The 15,404-nt window shown below is 50.3% G+C and overlaps 1 protein-coding gene across 3 annotated transcripts; it reads right to left on the reverse strand.

The window, feature by feature from the left end:
* Positions 1-698: 698 nt before the first annotated feature.
* LOC143167480 (derlin-2-like) lies at positions 699-5,822 on the reverse strand. 3 transcript variants are annotated; one of them, XM_076352937.1, is made up of 7 exons: positions 5,711-5,822; positions 5,496-5,561; positions 4,755-4,828; positions 4,155-4,248; positions 2,466-2,661; positions 1,876-1,966; positions 699-1,314 (listed from the first exon to the last, which is right to left on the reverse strand). In XM_076352937.1, exons 1-7 carry the CDS (start codon positions 5,801-5,803, stop codon positions 1,206-1,208), a joined length of 723 nt encoding a protein of 240 aa, XP_076209052.1. In that variant the 5' UTR covers positions 5,804-5,822; the 3' UTR covers positions 699-1,205. The 3 variants fall into 3 exon arrangements, with proteins under 3 accessions (XP_076209052.1, XP_076209054.1, XP_076209053.1); XM_076352938.1 differs by lacking the exon at positions 699-1,314 and adding an exon at positions 2,106-2,255 and having other exon boundaries at positions 1,890-1,966; XM_076352939.1 differs by lacking the exon at positions 5,496-5,561.
* Positions 5,823-15,404: the final 9,582 nt, after the last annotated feature.

Below are 15,404 nucleotides of genomic sequence, written 5' to 3' on the forward strand. Positions count from 1 at the left end.
AAAGGTGTTTTCATGGGAAGCCCACGGGGGGGGGGGGGGGGCGGCTGTGGTTCAATCTTCCTTTGCCACAAGGCTTCTATATCATTATTCTTATTTGGATGCTGGTTACGGACATTTCTCTTAGTAGTTTTAGTGGTGGTTTGCAAGCTTGTCTAGCTGAGCAGGCAGCAACGTTACCAAATGAGCTATCGTAAGATACAATGTTTGCAGATTTACTCCAAAGGCTTTGAGGTCTGGTACAAGCACAGTGTGTACTGCATTAGCAAAAATGATCAAATCCATTTAGTACAGCTGCTCATGGTAGGGACTAGCTTGTTTAGTTTTCCCCTAAAATTCAGATGTTTCAGAACTAAAAAATTCAACAAGAGTGGAATTACACTGCATGTGCAGACAGCCTTTATTACTAGTGTCAAGTGCTACTTCCAGTCACTGCCTGGATCAAGTGTCCAGCTCTGTCCCCTGTCCTTTCCCAGGCATCCCTTTCTCCAACTAGACATCTGCCCCCACCCCCCACCCCCAGCCCCTTCTCACGCTCTGCAGTCTTGCTGACAGAAGAGGGGAAGGACATCTTCCAGCTAGCCTGAACTTTCCCCACCAAAAAAGACAAGCCCAAGCAAGCAGCCTGGCAGTTTTGAGCAAAGTCCTGATGAGTACTGATGAATTGCTGCCTCTGCCCCTGGCAGAAATGGACACACAACTGAAAAATAAAGACTTTAATGTAAAGACTCTTTGGAAACAACAACTGAAAAAGGAGTGGGGGACTTAGAGGAAAGGAAGAGGCTGAGCTGCATTCTACCATGGTAGAGTTGGGAGTACTACTTCATTGAAAGCCCACAAAGAGGTCTCGCAACAGTGAGAGCCAGGAGCATTAAGTCTTTGTACAGAGGGCAAGAGTGACCTGGCACACAGCAAGAGAAGGAGTAACTGGTTTAACACCCCATTTGATACTTATTCCCCACTGGGTAACTGAGGGGCCATCACAGCTTCCAGTCCCTGTTCCTAGAATACCTCCATAAGCATTCATCAGTTCTTACGTGCAAAGCTCTGTGGAACCACTTGGTACAAGGGGAAGATGGGTTACCCATACAAACAGTGAAACATTACACATCGGAATAGCAACTGGTGTTATTCCAGTAGGATCTCTGGGCCACAGCGTAAGTCCAGCTGGAAGAGAGGAATCTGGCCACACGGAGAAGTCCCCTGTGTTACTGTGGATGCTGGTTCTGGTCTTGGTCTCTAGGTTGGTTTTCTGGATGATCCTCAGGGAGAGGGTTATAGTTGGGATCCTCTTCAGGTGTGTCAAATACCATCTTCCTGACGAGGGACATGCCCATCCCACCAAGCAGGCAGGTTAGGAAAGTGAGCTGAGGACAAAACCCCCAGCCCTCCTAGGAACATCCTAACCCTTCACGGGGCTTGGCTGTATGCCACAACCACCTGCCTATTGCACCAGCACTAACTGTTCTTTTGCTCAGCTCACTATGTAACAATGACAGTACCTGCTTCCTTGATCTCTAGGTCAGCTTGATCCTCAGCATGAAGCAGAACATATTCTGCTTTCTTAAACTACAGAAATACATCAGAAAAAAATCCTACCGGCATCTAGCATTTCCACAAGCAGTAAGAACACTCCAGTTCAACTAGCAAAGCTTAAGGTACCAGCAACTGCTTTATGGACCCTGAGTACGTATGTATATAATGTGCAAAGTGCCAGCGCTTTCTGCAGCAGAGGCATAAACTGTCGAGCTGAGGTGCTATTAGCATGCAATTGTGTCCTATGGTCACCCAACGCCATCACAGACCAGAGTTTGCTATGAAAGTGACCCAGGCTGGGAAGCAACACAGCAAAGCCCAGAAAGAATCAGCTTTACTTACAGGAAGCCAGGGGTTAACAGCAACTTCTTTCCTCCAGGCTGGTTGGGGAAAACATCTTCCAAGAAATAATAGATGTGACCCACTGCAATCCCTGGAAAGAGATGTCACCAAGGTCAGGCCCAGCTGTGACTCCTTCGCCAGCTGAACCAGAGCTTCTGGGAGCTTAAGCAGGATGAAGCTCCAAGAATCCCTCAGCTGTGTACCCATGCCCCAGCTCCCACCAGAGCCACCTGCGCTGCAGTGTCAGAGGGCCAGGCAGTTTGCTGTGATTGGCACACAAGCAGGCAGGGAGCTTGTCAGCCTGAAGGCAGCACCAGGCACCCAGGAGACGAGACACAGCACAAGTGTCAGGCAGAGCTCACCATACCCAACTTCTGCCCCTGGGGAAGACACAGCAAAATGCAGGTCACAAGCAAGAGCTCAGGCACGAGGCTGGTCACCCAGCAACCTCAGCCAGCTCACTTTAGGAAACCCACCATCTGAAGATGAAACCAAGAGACGGTGCTAGTGCCCCAGTAGCATCTGTAAGAATAGAGAGCACTGTGGCTGCAAAGTGCCCTTGTTCCCAGCACCCGCCAGCTTTGACGTACCCAGTAAGTCGATGATGATGGAGTTGCCCAGGAGCAGAGAGAATCCCATCAGGACCCAGGGCAAGAAGGGGGCCTGGAAGTTAAGAAGCCCAAAGAAGTTCATGCGGATATAAGGGTTCCTGCGACTCCACACGTACACCAGCATGATGGTGAAAGCCTGGCCCAGGAAAAACAGGCTGGCAAAGAGTCCAAATAGCTAGGAACTACCGAGTCAAGGAAAAACCTACCCACCCTGTGCACCACCTCCAGGCAGCACAGGGTGCCTTGTGACTAGGAAACCCAGAACTACAGGCAGCTGATCGCAGCATGCAAGACATTGCCCATTCCACCAAACCTTTCCTGGGCTGGCTGAGATGTACTACCTCCCCCACCCTCGCACACCACATTTCCCTCCCTGCCACTCCAGAACAAGACACTCGGGAGTGGCATGTACAGATTGCTCACTTCTTAAGCTGCTGTCTACAACCACCAGAGACCAGGGAGCTCATATAGTCATGTCTACAAAGTGACCTTCAGAGAAGGGCCTTCACATTCTTACAGCACTTGGGACACGTGGCACGTATTAACAACTAGCTCACATCCAGTATCTGCCTTCTACAGAAGAATTTCAGCAGTGAGATGGCTCTTGCAATTCACAACCCTCTTCTCCAGAACACAAGGAGAGAGCCAGAGGCAAAAAATTCCCCTGCTCTTGTTGTAGTTGGACTCCAAATCCACCTATGGCCAAGCACGTGGCTGCTGCAGGCACCTGGACACTGACTAGCCAAACACCCGAGGGTGGCCAACAGCCATGAGAGTTCACACAGCTTCATGCAGAGCTCTGTGGGGAGAGCAGTGCTCTGAGCCATCTGCATAAGACAGCAGCAAGACATTCAGAAAAGGCTTTATGCTTGGGAGGGAGATGTTTCTCCCCATCAAACTATTTTGTCCTACAATAAAAGAACTTAAGATGTGTGACGGTATCTCCAGCCACTGACAGGTTGCAAGGACAGAGCACTGGGCTCACACTGCCTGACGTGCTGACAGCAGACAGTATGTGGGCACCCCACTCCTTGTCCTTATAGTTCTGTGTTCTTCCCTGCAGCTGCAGCTTGGTTTTCTGAGCCAGCCTCATGCCAATGGTAGCAGCGCTGCAGTGTGCTCCACCCACCAGAGATCAGACACAGTTGCCCTGCCGCAGCCGGACAGTTTCTCACAGAGCGTAACAAGGGGCTTCCTTTCAGGCTGAGCTTCCCGAGCACACTGCCACACGTCCTCTTCTGGGATCAGGCAGCCCATCCCCTTACCAGGTGCATTCAGCACTTCTGCAGACACCAACACAAGTACAGGCAGCTTTTCCTGTATTTTGCTTCCGATCTAAGCATACTGGGTGAGGCACAGGCCAGGAGACAAGGGTGGGCAAGACGACAAGCACAAGCTGTGCCATACAGCCAGAAGTTGCCCCTCCACCACATGCTCAGCAGAGCTCTCCCAAGCCTCAGGGCATGAGCCTGGCAGGCAAGGGGCACAACACGGCTCTCTGGCCCATGGCACCAAGGCGGCTCACAAGCCAGTTGTTCTCGTCAGCAGGCAGGTACCTGCTACGCACCACACAATACAGCCAGGATACAGAGCACCAGCAGACAAGCCCCACACTTTCCACAGCATCTCAGAAGACACCAACGAGTCTCAACCGACTCAAAAGGATACTGTCATGAGAAACCCTCCAAAGAGGAACATGAAGACAAAGTCAGCCGTCCTTCCACGGAAGGAGCCTTCTTCTAGCATGCGGCAGTACCTGTACCTGAGAGCAGGAGAGAAGGGAGGGGTTGCAGTATAGGAAATTAACAGCTGGCCACCCTGCGTCCCCACAGCATGACTTTATGGGGAATAAGCCAACTGCAAGCTATTTCATCACAGGAAGCTGTCAGCCAGGTGTCCAAGCCCCAGAGCAGAACAGTGCAAACTTCACCTCATACTACTGACCCCAGGGAAAGAAAGAGGCATCTGCTGTGCTCCAGCCAGAGCTCGCCCCAGGAATGGGCACTGCTCTCCAGCATGAGCCGCAGCAGCACTGCCAGCTTCTTCAGCCTTTTGGCAGGGGCTGCCCTGCAGCAAGCAGAGATGGAGGTGCAGGAGGTGGCCAGAGTTGTCAGGGGAATGGCTTCAATTCAGACCAAAAGAGCCAAGGGAAGAATCCACAGCCCTAGACTGCTGCCAAGACAAGTCAGCCTGGGGAGGAAGATGGACAGGGGGAATCACGTCTAAGCCAAAAAGGGAGCAGAGAGCTTCATTGAGACCAAAGGATACAGAAATATCATGTTGAAAAAGAAACTGAATCCCAGGGGCCCAAAAAAGAGGAAGTTGGTGATCAGCCTCCATATCTGAAAGAGAAGAGAGAGAAGAGAAAAAAGGAGGTGGACAGACAGGTCTCTCCCCATCACATGTACAGCAGCCCATCACCCTATCCACTGGGGACGCCCAGCCATGCACCCATCCACTCAGAACTATCCCAGGACACCAGACAGCTGCACCACCTTCACGTGGGACCTCCCTCCATTGCCCACATCAGAGTATCTTGCCCTTCCAGGTGTGGGAAGGAAGATTTCTCTACTTTTCTGGAAGGGATGAACAGCCACAATTCAGCACCCAGAGCCAAAGATCAAATCAAATCAAATCACTGTTCATCCCTCTCTACAATAAAGCCTTCCCCTCCCAGCCTGACATCAGCTGGCCAAACATCTCAGTGTCACAGAAAAGGAAGAGACAGATTTTGAGTAAAGGAAAAAGGGAAATGCCGAGATGGTGTATGGCAGGGAAAGGCTGGAAGAAGCCATCTCCATCCAGGCGTCTGTGACAAGAGGGGACACCATGTTGGCGACCCAGCTCCCGCCAATCAGAGAAGGTTGGAGTAGTGGGAAAGAAGCCCCTTGGGATCATACAGCACTCCCTGACCACCCTGGGGAGCGAGACACCCAGGGCCCAGCCTGTCGCGCCCACCCCTCACTGGGAAGGGGCAAGAGGGGCCCCAAAGCCCAGTCAAGGCCTCACCTGGAACTTCCTGAAGATGAGGTCGGGGTTGAAGTACAGCTGGAAGGGGGTGATGAACTCCAGCTGCTGTGAGAGACAGGCAGAGCAGCTGCCACCCGCCGCCGGGCACCCACTGCTCTCAGCCAGCCCCCTGGCTCCCCCACCACAGCACCCCCTCAGGGACCCTGACCTCCCCGCCACAGCCTCCCCCCCGCAGGGACCCCGCGCGCCCTCACCACGGCGGCGGTGGTGAGCACGCAGGCGGTGGTGTAGGCCCGCGTCACGGCCGGCATGCCCAGGTACTCCTGCGCGAAGCCCTGGTAGGCCATGGTGAACAGCGACAGCGCCCAGCCGCGCCGCGGGCCCTTTAACACCCCCCCACGCGCCGCCGCCGCCGCCACGCCCCCCGCGGGCCGCGCCCGGCCAATCCCGACGCGACAGGCGGCGCGAGCTGGCCAATCGGAGTGCGCCCCATGCCCTCGGCCTCCACCCGCCGCCAACCCGGAATGGACCCGCTGCAGCAGGTGACGGGCCGGGAGGGGGCGAGCCACTGGGGTGCCGCCCCCTGGAGGCGGGGCGAGCCTCCGTAGCCAATGGCAGCGGGCAGTCCCAGTGACAGGTGGTTGAGGGAAGGCGGGGAAGGGAAAAAGCAGGTCACGTGCCTCCCAGGAGACGGCCAATCAGCGGGAGCGAAGGGTGAAACATTGGGACCGGGGCGGGCTGGCGGGGCGTGGCTGCGTGTGCGCGCGCTGCACGTGGGGCTGTGCGGGCTGGGGCCGTGCCCAGCCCTGGTCCTGGTCCTGGTCCCGCAGCTCCGGGCCCCCCCTGGGCCGCGGGGCTCGCCGCGGCCGGGCTGCGGGGCGGTGACCTGCCTGGTCGGGGGAAGCCTTCCGCCCGGTTCCTGCGCCGGCCGAGGGAGCTGCGGTGCGCTCAGCTCTGGTGCCCCGCGGCCGGCCCCTCGGCACGCGAGAGCCGGGGGGGGTCTCAGCGGGTTATTCCTGCGACCTGAGAACAGCCGGTTGCTTGGAGGGAGAGGGACGCGCTGCTGAGAGCTGGGCCGTGAAAAGGGGCACCTGTGTGAGCGCCTCAGCTGGCGTGCCAGGTGCTTTATTGGTCAAAAGGGTCTCGCCTTCGCTAATGCACAGAGGGCTTTGGGTTTTCGGTAATTCACACTAAAACCCCCACTTCCTCTTGGTTGGAGCAATGAGGGGCTTCCCTGAGCTGTGCGCGATCGCACCAGGCAGTGCGAGGTCGCTGGAAGAAGCCAAGAGACGGCGTGGTTCCAGCAGGTGCAGTGGGTCGGGCGCCGGCGCGGGGATGCCCTGGGGAATGGTGCATTCAGCTCCCGAGGAGAGAGCGGAGCGTCTCTGCTCCCCACGTAACTGCGTCACGTGTATTACAAAACACTCTTTGAAAGGATGGTCTGATAAAGGTCTGCATGAACCTGACTCCTCCACTCTTGTGCTGATTATGCTTCTCAGAGCTGTCTGCCGTGCTCAGGAGCCAGGTCGAATGTTACAGCCACCCTGGTTTCAGATGGAGGAACGGGCCTGGTGTTGGGTTTCTGCAGGAGAGGGTTAAGCTGTCATCAGAGCCTTAATAAGCCATGAGATTTCCCTTTAAACCCTCAGTTAATGGGAAATGAAATCACCGGCGGGGGAGGGAGTCTTTGTGTTTTCCACCACCTCCATCCTGACTGCCCTTTGATGAAGAACAAAACCCAGCTGGAAGATGAGGGGACAGGAGGTTAAAGCAACACTGGGGGAGAGAGGGGAGAAGACAAGAGGCAGGTGGGCACCCGTGGGACCAGGGGACAGGTTCCTGGGCGCCCCGGGTGGTGCAGTGCTGAGAGCCAACTCTGACCTGGCTGCTCCGGGGGGAAGGAGGAACCGCTCCAGGTCAGAGTTGCATTAGGGATCCTGGGAATGGAGTCGAGGGGGGAACTTGGACGTTGAACTGCAGCAGTGTCGATAAGCTTGGCTGTGTTGTTACAGGCTTTTGGTGGGAGCTGGGATGGATGTGAGAGCTCTGGCAGGTGGGAAGAGTGTACGAGGAAAGACCGCTCCTCATCAGGGCCGGGAGCTCTGCAAAGGGCTGCCTGTATTCATGTGGCTGTTTCAGCCCAGATGCCCCGCTGCTGCAGCTCGCAGCCCCAGCAGAAGGGGCGACTGAGTTTAAGAACTGAGAGCAAATGAGTGAATAATGAATGAAATAAATGAATAAATATCCTGCTCCTTTGGGTGGGGGATTAGAGGTTTCCTATCCGCTCTCACTGCCTGCAGGCAATGCCAGCCAGAAGCTGAATTCAAGTGCTGTGATTCCTGCCCCTTCCTTGTTTCAACCAAGGCTGGGGATGAACGTTGGAGCCTCTCTGCTGGAAGGACGTCATTATCCTGGAGCTCAGTCTCACTAGCTCCACAGAGATGAGAATCCAAATGATCAATCCCACTTACTCCCTGTGGAAGACTACGTGCAAATCAGACATTGCATGAAATCTAAAAAAAAAGTCATCAGTTACTCATTTTTCTGCTTTTCCCTTATTTGCCAGCCAAAACTGGAGAACTCTACTTGTCCAGGTTTCTACTTAAGGCCTGGAGAAGCAATGAAATGCATTAGAAAGCTCACCATCTCGCACCAAAAGGGGCCAAACAAATCTCGGTGACACCCTCAGTTCCCAGGCTGCTTTCTGCCCATGATCTCACTCCCTTCGGAGCTCAGCCAAGCTGACTTCATGCACTACAGTACGCCCTGGGGCAGCTTTAGTCTTTTTTGCAATCCTTGTCACATTTTATGGGTTTGGGGAGTTATGTCCTTCCACAACTTCACATCAGCCTAGCCACGTAGCTGAGTTCACATTATATACCTTTGTAGTGATGCCGACATGCTGCCTTCTATAAAATCATGGAATCTAACTAAAAGCCCGAAAAAAGCAAACACAAACTCTTTGTCTCAGCTGCAAGAAGGTATGAGGGACTGCCAGAACAGAAACACCACTCAGGAGTTTCTTTGCTGATTTCCTCCCGCCTTGTCCTGTCGCCCTCCCCCTGCCCAGGGACCCAAAGCAGACGTAAGCACAGGTCTGAGCAGCAATGACGTACTGTTGCTGCCTGCCATCTTCTGGGTTCCCCTTCCTTTCGGAAGCAGTTGAATTCATGTCAATGATGTGCAGCATCCGTTTCAAAACTCAAGACATCAGAAACTCAGAGTTTCCATAAAAGTATGCCTGATGCCCAGACTTCAGTCCATTTTGGATGGGCTTTGAAAAAGGTCTCTGTCTGGGGGCTCCTGGAGCTGCCCGAGGAACTAATTGGAAGAACTCCCATCTGTAACCTTTGCTCAAGTCACTCACAGGAAGAACTGAAACATGATGGTACCAAAGGCAACTCTCTTTTCCAGACAGTATTTACCCATTCTGCATCTGCAGGCTTAGTCATAGTAACCTGTTGTACTGTAAACGTTTACTATACACAAACCAACTCACAAGAAAATATTCCTGGAAAAGAAGAACTAGTGTGTGTTGCACACTCGCCACCGTGGATTCATTTGGCCTCTGATTTAAAAATAGATTTCCTGAAAGGGAATGGTTTTGCACACACACAGTGACAGACCGCTACTGGACCCTCCTGCTACCTCTGGTTTGGTTTTCCCAATTTCTGGGGTGATTTTAAGGAACATGCAAGCATTTGCCTGGGGTTGCAGGTAAGCTTAACCCTGCAACAGAAACTCAACAGCTTCCTGTCTCAGTTTCTGCAAACCAAAATAGCAAAGAGTTAGAAAACAAAGAAAAAAGCTATTAACTCTCCCCATGAGTTAAACAGCACATAACCCTCAAGAAGGCACATGAGCAAAGATAAATGGGCTGTTGCAGTGTTCATCTCTTTTGTTTGTAGTAAATTATTGTGTGTAATTCATGTTTCCTGTCCATAAATGCCAGAGGAACTTGAAGACATGGAATCCATTCTAATTTAGTAAAGACAAAAACAACTCCTTTTGAGCCCATCTGGAACTTGTTTTTATCGTAATTGTTTTGGGCTCGGTAACGAGTTCAAGATCTAACTGCCCTCACTAATTGTTTCAAGAATAAACAGATGCTTTGTTTAAAGGCGGCAGCTCCCATTTTGCCCAGCACAGCACTCCCCGGGATCGCAGGATGAAAGGAGCTGTGCGCCATGTCAGCACAGGCCTTAACGAGCTTTGGCGCCCTCGCCAGGGGTGCTCACCTCCGTCAGCAGCCGATGGGGCAGGAAACCAGCCCCCAGCCACGCTCTTGATGAGTGTCCAGCCAGTGACATGTGCCCTTTGCTCTTGAACACTGTTGGCATTTTGTTTGTAAATTCATCTGAGGACCTTTTGCAACATGTCCTACTGTGACAAGTCATACCTGGCCTGATGACACATAGGCACCTCCTGCAGCTGGGCTATAGGGCACACAACAGAGAGAGTTCGTTCCCTGGCCACCTAACCCCAAGCCCCTCGGCTGGAGTAATGCTCCATCCCCCTGCAGTAGAGCCCCAATTCTTTTCTTCATTTGAAAACAAAGATACCTCACCAGCACCCGCTCTGAGAGACTCCCCCCACCAGGATGTGAGGCTGTGCGAGCTCTGCACAAGGTCTCACCCACCCTAGTGCTCCCCAGGACACGCCATACCCGAGATCCCTGTTAGCCCCAGTGTACAAGAGGTCGCTGCATGACCGATGCACTGGCACTAGGAGCACATTCAGACAGAGCAGCACTGAGCTCCCCTACAGGGGAGCCACAACAGCCAGAGCGACCTTACTGGAAGGTTATTTCAGCTCTCGGACTCGGTCCTCGGTGGCATGGACAACAGGTGCCAAGAGCTCCAGATCCACCACAGAGTAGTTGCTAAGAGTTTCTGCTCCAGTTTTGGAAACAAGGCTCCATGAACCCGCTGTGCATAGATAAGCTGTGTAATCATAACTGCCCGAGGCACTTGACATGTTTACTTTTCAATGTTTAATGGCCATATATAAATTCTTTCTCCTTCATTGAAGGATTTCCTGTCCCAGTCAGCTAATTCTACAGTGTGATGCCTAAAGTCAGGAGAAAGTGAATCATACAGAATTGGATCAGATTTTTTATTTGTTTGTTTGTTAGAAAGAAACTAAAGATAGCACTTAGAGCTCATCCCTCCAAGGACATGTGGTTTGCACAGGGTTTGCTGTAAATCAAAGTTTATGTTATTTTTATTTCCTAGGTTTTTTTAGTTCAAAAATATAGCTTTGCATCTGGCATATCATGACAAAGAAGATCTCACCTAAATGTCCTTGAGCAGAGCCTGATCACATATCCAAATAAAGCACCTCTTCCAAAACAGCTTCTGATCATGAGTTGAAGACATCAAGCAAGAAAACATCTGTCTCTTTGCACAGTTATTTTTTTCCAGTGCTTAATCATTCTTGTTAAATTCTTCTGTCTTATGATCTGTCCTCTACACCATAGGTCACCTCCCACAGCTGTCAGTGGGGAATATCCTTCAAGGGCCTTTATTTTGTAACATCCATTTCATAAGCAGTGTGGCCAAATCAACAAGACAACTGAAAAACAATGCTTGTTTCTTATAAAAAGAGGTCTATGTTCAGCTGCACAATAGCAGCACGTACAACTAAGCATGCTGTCTGCTGTTGACCCCTGCAAGGAGTCAGAAACTGTATTTGCACTTTGGTTTTCACCAGAGGCTTTCCCTATGTGTCCTAGTCCAGGTGCCTCTCCGTAAGCCAGGGGACAGCTGTAATAAAAAGCTCTATCTGAGTGTTAAATAAGAAATCAGGATGAGTCTGGCACTCCGACACACAGGAACAGAGGTTTTGTTCTGCCAAACAGTTTGTTCTCTCTGGCCTTTGGGTCACCCAGTTTCAAACTAACTGCCTGCATCAGCGTCTGGCACAAAGAAGGAAGGAAAGGGAATAGTTCAGCCACAGCACGACCCACAGCTCACAATGGACTGAGAAAAAGGTATTTCAATTATTTTTAGTATTTTGGGCTTCCTCAGTTTTCCCAGAGAAGCTCTATTGCTTATCAGGAGGATGAAAATGCAGACTGCTGATCCAATGCACAGAACATAGAGCCATTCTCCTGACATCCAAAAATCCTAGCTGGCAAAGAAAAGCAGCTAGATCCCTTGGCTATATCAGCCCTCATGTCCTCAGAGGACTCAGCTCCCATGTATCTCCGCTGGTCTGGAAAGCATCCCAGTGACTCTGTGTGGTAGCAGAAGCTCTGTCAGCATTGGGTCCCTGCCCTGAGAAACCTCTGCAATGAAGCCCATTTCCTGAAGAACTTATACAGTGTCTTGAACTTGCATAAATTGTGGTTTTTTTCTAAGGAACATTAGTGAACAGAATAATGGTGTCACAGCAGGGCACTCATTTCCTACAAAGAAAATCCGTTTTAACAGCTAAGTAAGTTCCATAAACACTGCTTTCACCATAAAAACAGCAGACCTGCTGGCTGTTTCTTGAGAAAGCTGCTTGTTTGTAGATGATGTTATTTGTCTTCTGTATTCTGAGCGAGTCCTGCAAGAGTCAGGACAAGCAGACAGAGGTATTTCATATTTCACTGTGATGGTCCTTACAGGAAAGAGAGAAGGGTTTACAGAAATAGCCAGGCTAGAGTTTGGGAGATAGCCAACGAGCCAGGGAACAGCTCCAAATCTCTCCTGCGATTTACAGTGCAGTGTTTGCAGGCAGAATTCATCCTGTAGATCCAAGCCTCACAGTTGGAAATCGGGCCCCTTTTCTCCTCTTGCAGTGTAATTGCAGTTGGTCCAGAGGATCCTGGGGTGAAAACACTCTAAAACATAGGAACCACCTCTCAGAGCATGGCAGATCAAAGAGCATGTGTTGATGGTGTTTCCTAATGGTAGGATTACTACTTATTCCCGCAGTCAGATAATTACAGGAAGAGACTGCCGTCACATTCTCCAAATAACTACTCTCCCATGCTCATGGCATCATATTTCACCTTGAGTATGACAGGTTTGAGTTCAGTGAAAAAGTATGTGAGGGAAGAGGGTGGTAGGTCCCCGTGGTGGTGCTGGAAACCTGCCGGGTTTATGTGAAGGCTCCCAAAGCCAGGAGTTTGAATAACTGCAGTGCGGTGGTTATACCCTGGTGATAGACCCCGAGACTGGAGATTTCTCATCTACACCAACTGCGACTCTGACGTTGTAAGAACTTATCCTAAGGACTGAACATTGGGAATGCTGGGTTTTTTTAAGGTGCAGCAGGAAGCCAGTTAGAAACAACCAATGCGAACACCTGTCGGCACCATATAGATGCTATGTAGGAGAAAAAAATCTATCCATCCGCTCCTCAACAAGGCAGCTGTTACTAGAAAAGACGAGGACAACCTCCACGAGCTCCCATTTCTAGCTAGCCAGCTGCACACCCAGATCTAGCCACAGTCCACAGCATTTCACTGCCTACCCGCAGGACCTCACCCATCTCTTGGAGCTGCCATAAGCTCACCTGCTATTTCCCTTCTCTGACCAGAGACTGCCATAGGCAGTTGCTTCCCTTCATTGCACAGCTTGCAAGCTCTCTGGTTTAACCACCACATACAAGCACCAGGAATGAGTTTTCTCTCATTCTGCCCTTGTGCATCGGTGTCCAGTGCCTCTAGGATTTCCTTTGGACTTTGTGACGAATACCACCTTCATCTTTTGTTAAATAGAAGAATGTGCACATATTTGCCTTGGAAAAATAAGACAATGCAATGGTCTAAGCAGGCAGTCCTTGACCAGGCCATTGCAGAAAGATACATTTCTGTTTGGCTGCAACAGAAATGAGAGAGATGGATCAGATTCATGGTACTCAGGCCCAGGGAATGGATGGAGACCAGACTGCCTGGGTGAGCTGCATTCCTTCGCCTTTTATCCAACTAGAGACATGTTTTGACATGTTGGCCTCTGTCTAAGGAGCTAGAAATGGAATAATCCCCATCTACCTCAAAGGCTCCCATGATACACCTCAGTGACTAGAACAACCAGGGACACTCCACCTGCTAGCCGCAGGCTGAAACTCCTGTACACCATCACCTGAGGTGACAAAGACCTGCACCAGGTGGTCCCTGCTTATAAGATGCTAGGAAAAAGGAGAAAGCTCTTGCCTAATACAGAATATGTGGTTTTTGTCCTGGAAGAGATCTATCCAAACCTGGTCTCATTCAGAGTAGACAGCAGGAAGAAACTACAGCTTTCCTTTTTGAATGTATTACTGTTCTTGATACATGCTGCCTAAACTATACATCAGTGGCTGTTAACTTGTACAGTTACGTACAGTTATGTCTATTTCCCCAGTGAACAAGTTATCGTTTGGGAAGCTGTTAGAAGTAGTCCTCTGACCCCTGCCACACGCCACAGGCAGCAAACTGCTGGCATGTTGGATTCAGAGCCTAATGCAGGAAATTTTGTACTTCTCCTGCCACTTAGTGGCTACAGCTGATGCAGCACCACATCCCTACTTACACATTCATAAGAGGATTCTTCTGCGATGTGGAACACGTTTATATTTCCATACAGGTGTAGTAAAACCTGAGTAGCAACAAAGAGGCGTTTTAAAAAAAAGTTTCGCTTATTTTGAATACTTTGAAATCTGTCAGGCCCCTCACAAATTGCACTCTGCAGGATGAAAGGATGTTAAAATACCATGATTACTCCTGAAGGCCAGATATTATGTGAAACACCAGCTTTGCTATTATTGCTGGCAGTGCAATATGCCTCCATCTCCGCTGGGCCCCATCTCTAGGATTCATGAGGATACACCATTTCTCACTGCTGGGGAGTGCCTTTCTATTTTATGGAAAGAAGCAAGCCTGTCATTGCTGTTACTGCTGCCTTGCTGCCTTCTGTAGCTTACATAGAAAAGGGAACCATTTCTGGAATAAGCAACTACCACATGAGCCAAACCCATTACACAAGGCCTGTCAGCTACTCTGTCCCAATTAAATGATGGGTAGTTAACAAGGGAAGAGTATAAAACTCACAGGCTAGTGAAAGATAAGCCAAAAGACAAAGATGAAAGGTCACTGAAGAAGCCACTATTACAGTGGGATGAATCCTTTTTGACTCATTAGAATTTAGCTGGAGCTTCTCGGGGGTAGAGGAGGGGCTTCTACTGCATAGAGTTATTTAATTTTTAACCAAGATATTAAAAAAGAACTGAGTTTCAATTTTGTAATCCCAGGGTGTGACATAAATCCATCGTACGAAGGCTCCTCCACCATGCTTCTGTGAACAACTATGGTGAAGCTCAGTTGATTCCTTGATCAGTATCTCCCAAGCACAAAAACAGTTATAGTCCTTGGTATAATCAGCCCCTGTTGCCCTCAGAAGGGCTCTTCTCTCTGCCCTCTGAGGCCATAGGGAGAAAAAGGCTTAAAGAACAGCAGGATAATGCTGTGCAAGAGGTTGTGACAACTCAAAATGAACTGAGAACATTTTGATCAGATACGCATTCTTCCCCCAGCAGCCTACTCTCCCATGTCCACCTCAGCACTAGGTTTACCTGCAACACTACATATTACGTAGATATATTACATATTATGTAAAGTGCACTTTAATATAATATATAATGTAATACATATTATGTATTATGCACTTTAGAAGCAAAAAAAGTCACACGGCATAAGTAAAAGCAAGGTCCTCTGCCTCCTGTGAAATGAAAGCCAGAGATGATTGTTTGGTGACAAAACCGAGTGCTGTAAGCGTTGCTGTTTGCTCTGTGCCGGGCTATGGAGAGGGAGGAGGACTGCAGCCTTCTGTGCATCAGTGTACAGGCCCTTGTCAGCAGCAGCTGGATTGCCTGTATGTCACCTGGACATAGACAGGAGTACAGCGAAAGGGCTTGGCATAATGAGGGATTTGAAATGTTTGGGGTTCATTCATTCCTATCACTGACAGGACCAAGGGA

The sequence above is a fragment of the Aptenodytes patagonicus genome, chromosome 15 (assembly GCF_965638725.1).
Source record: "Aptenodytes patagonicus chromosome 15, bAptPat1.pri.cur, whole genome shotgun sequence".
Taxonomy (NCBI): domain Eukaryota; kingdom Metazoa; phylum Chordata; class Aves; order Sphenisciformes; family Spheniscidae; genus Aptenodytes; species Aptenodytes patagonicus.

Excerpts from the sequence above, each read along its gene's own strand:
- LOC143167480 (XM_076352937.1), bottom strand. The coding sequence starts at position 5,803 with ATGGCCTACCAGGGCTTCGCGCAGGAGTACCTGGGCATGCCGGCCGTG. Across the intron at positions 4,829-5,495 it reads TCATCTTCAGGAAGTTCCAG|ATATGGAGGCTGATCACCAA; the intron begins GTGAGGCCTTGA and ends CTTCTCTTTCAG. Across the intron at positions 1,967-2,465 it reads CATCATCATCGACTTACTGG|GGATTGCAGTGGGTCACATC; the intron begins GTACGTCAAAGC and ends ATCTCTTTCCAG.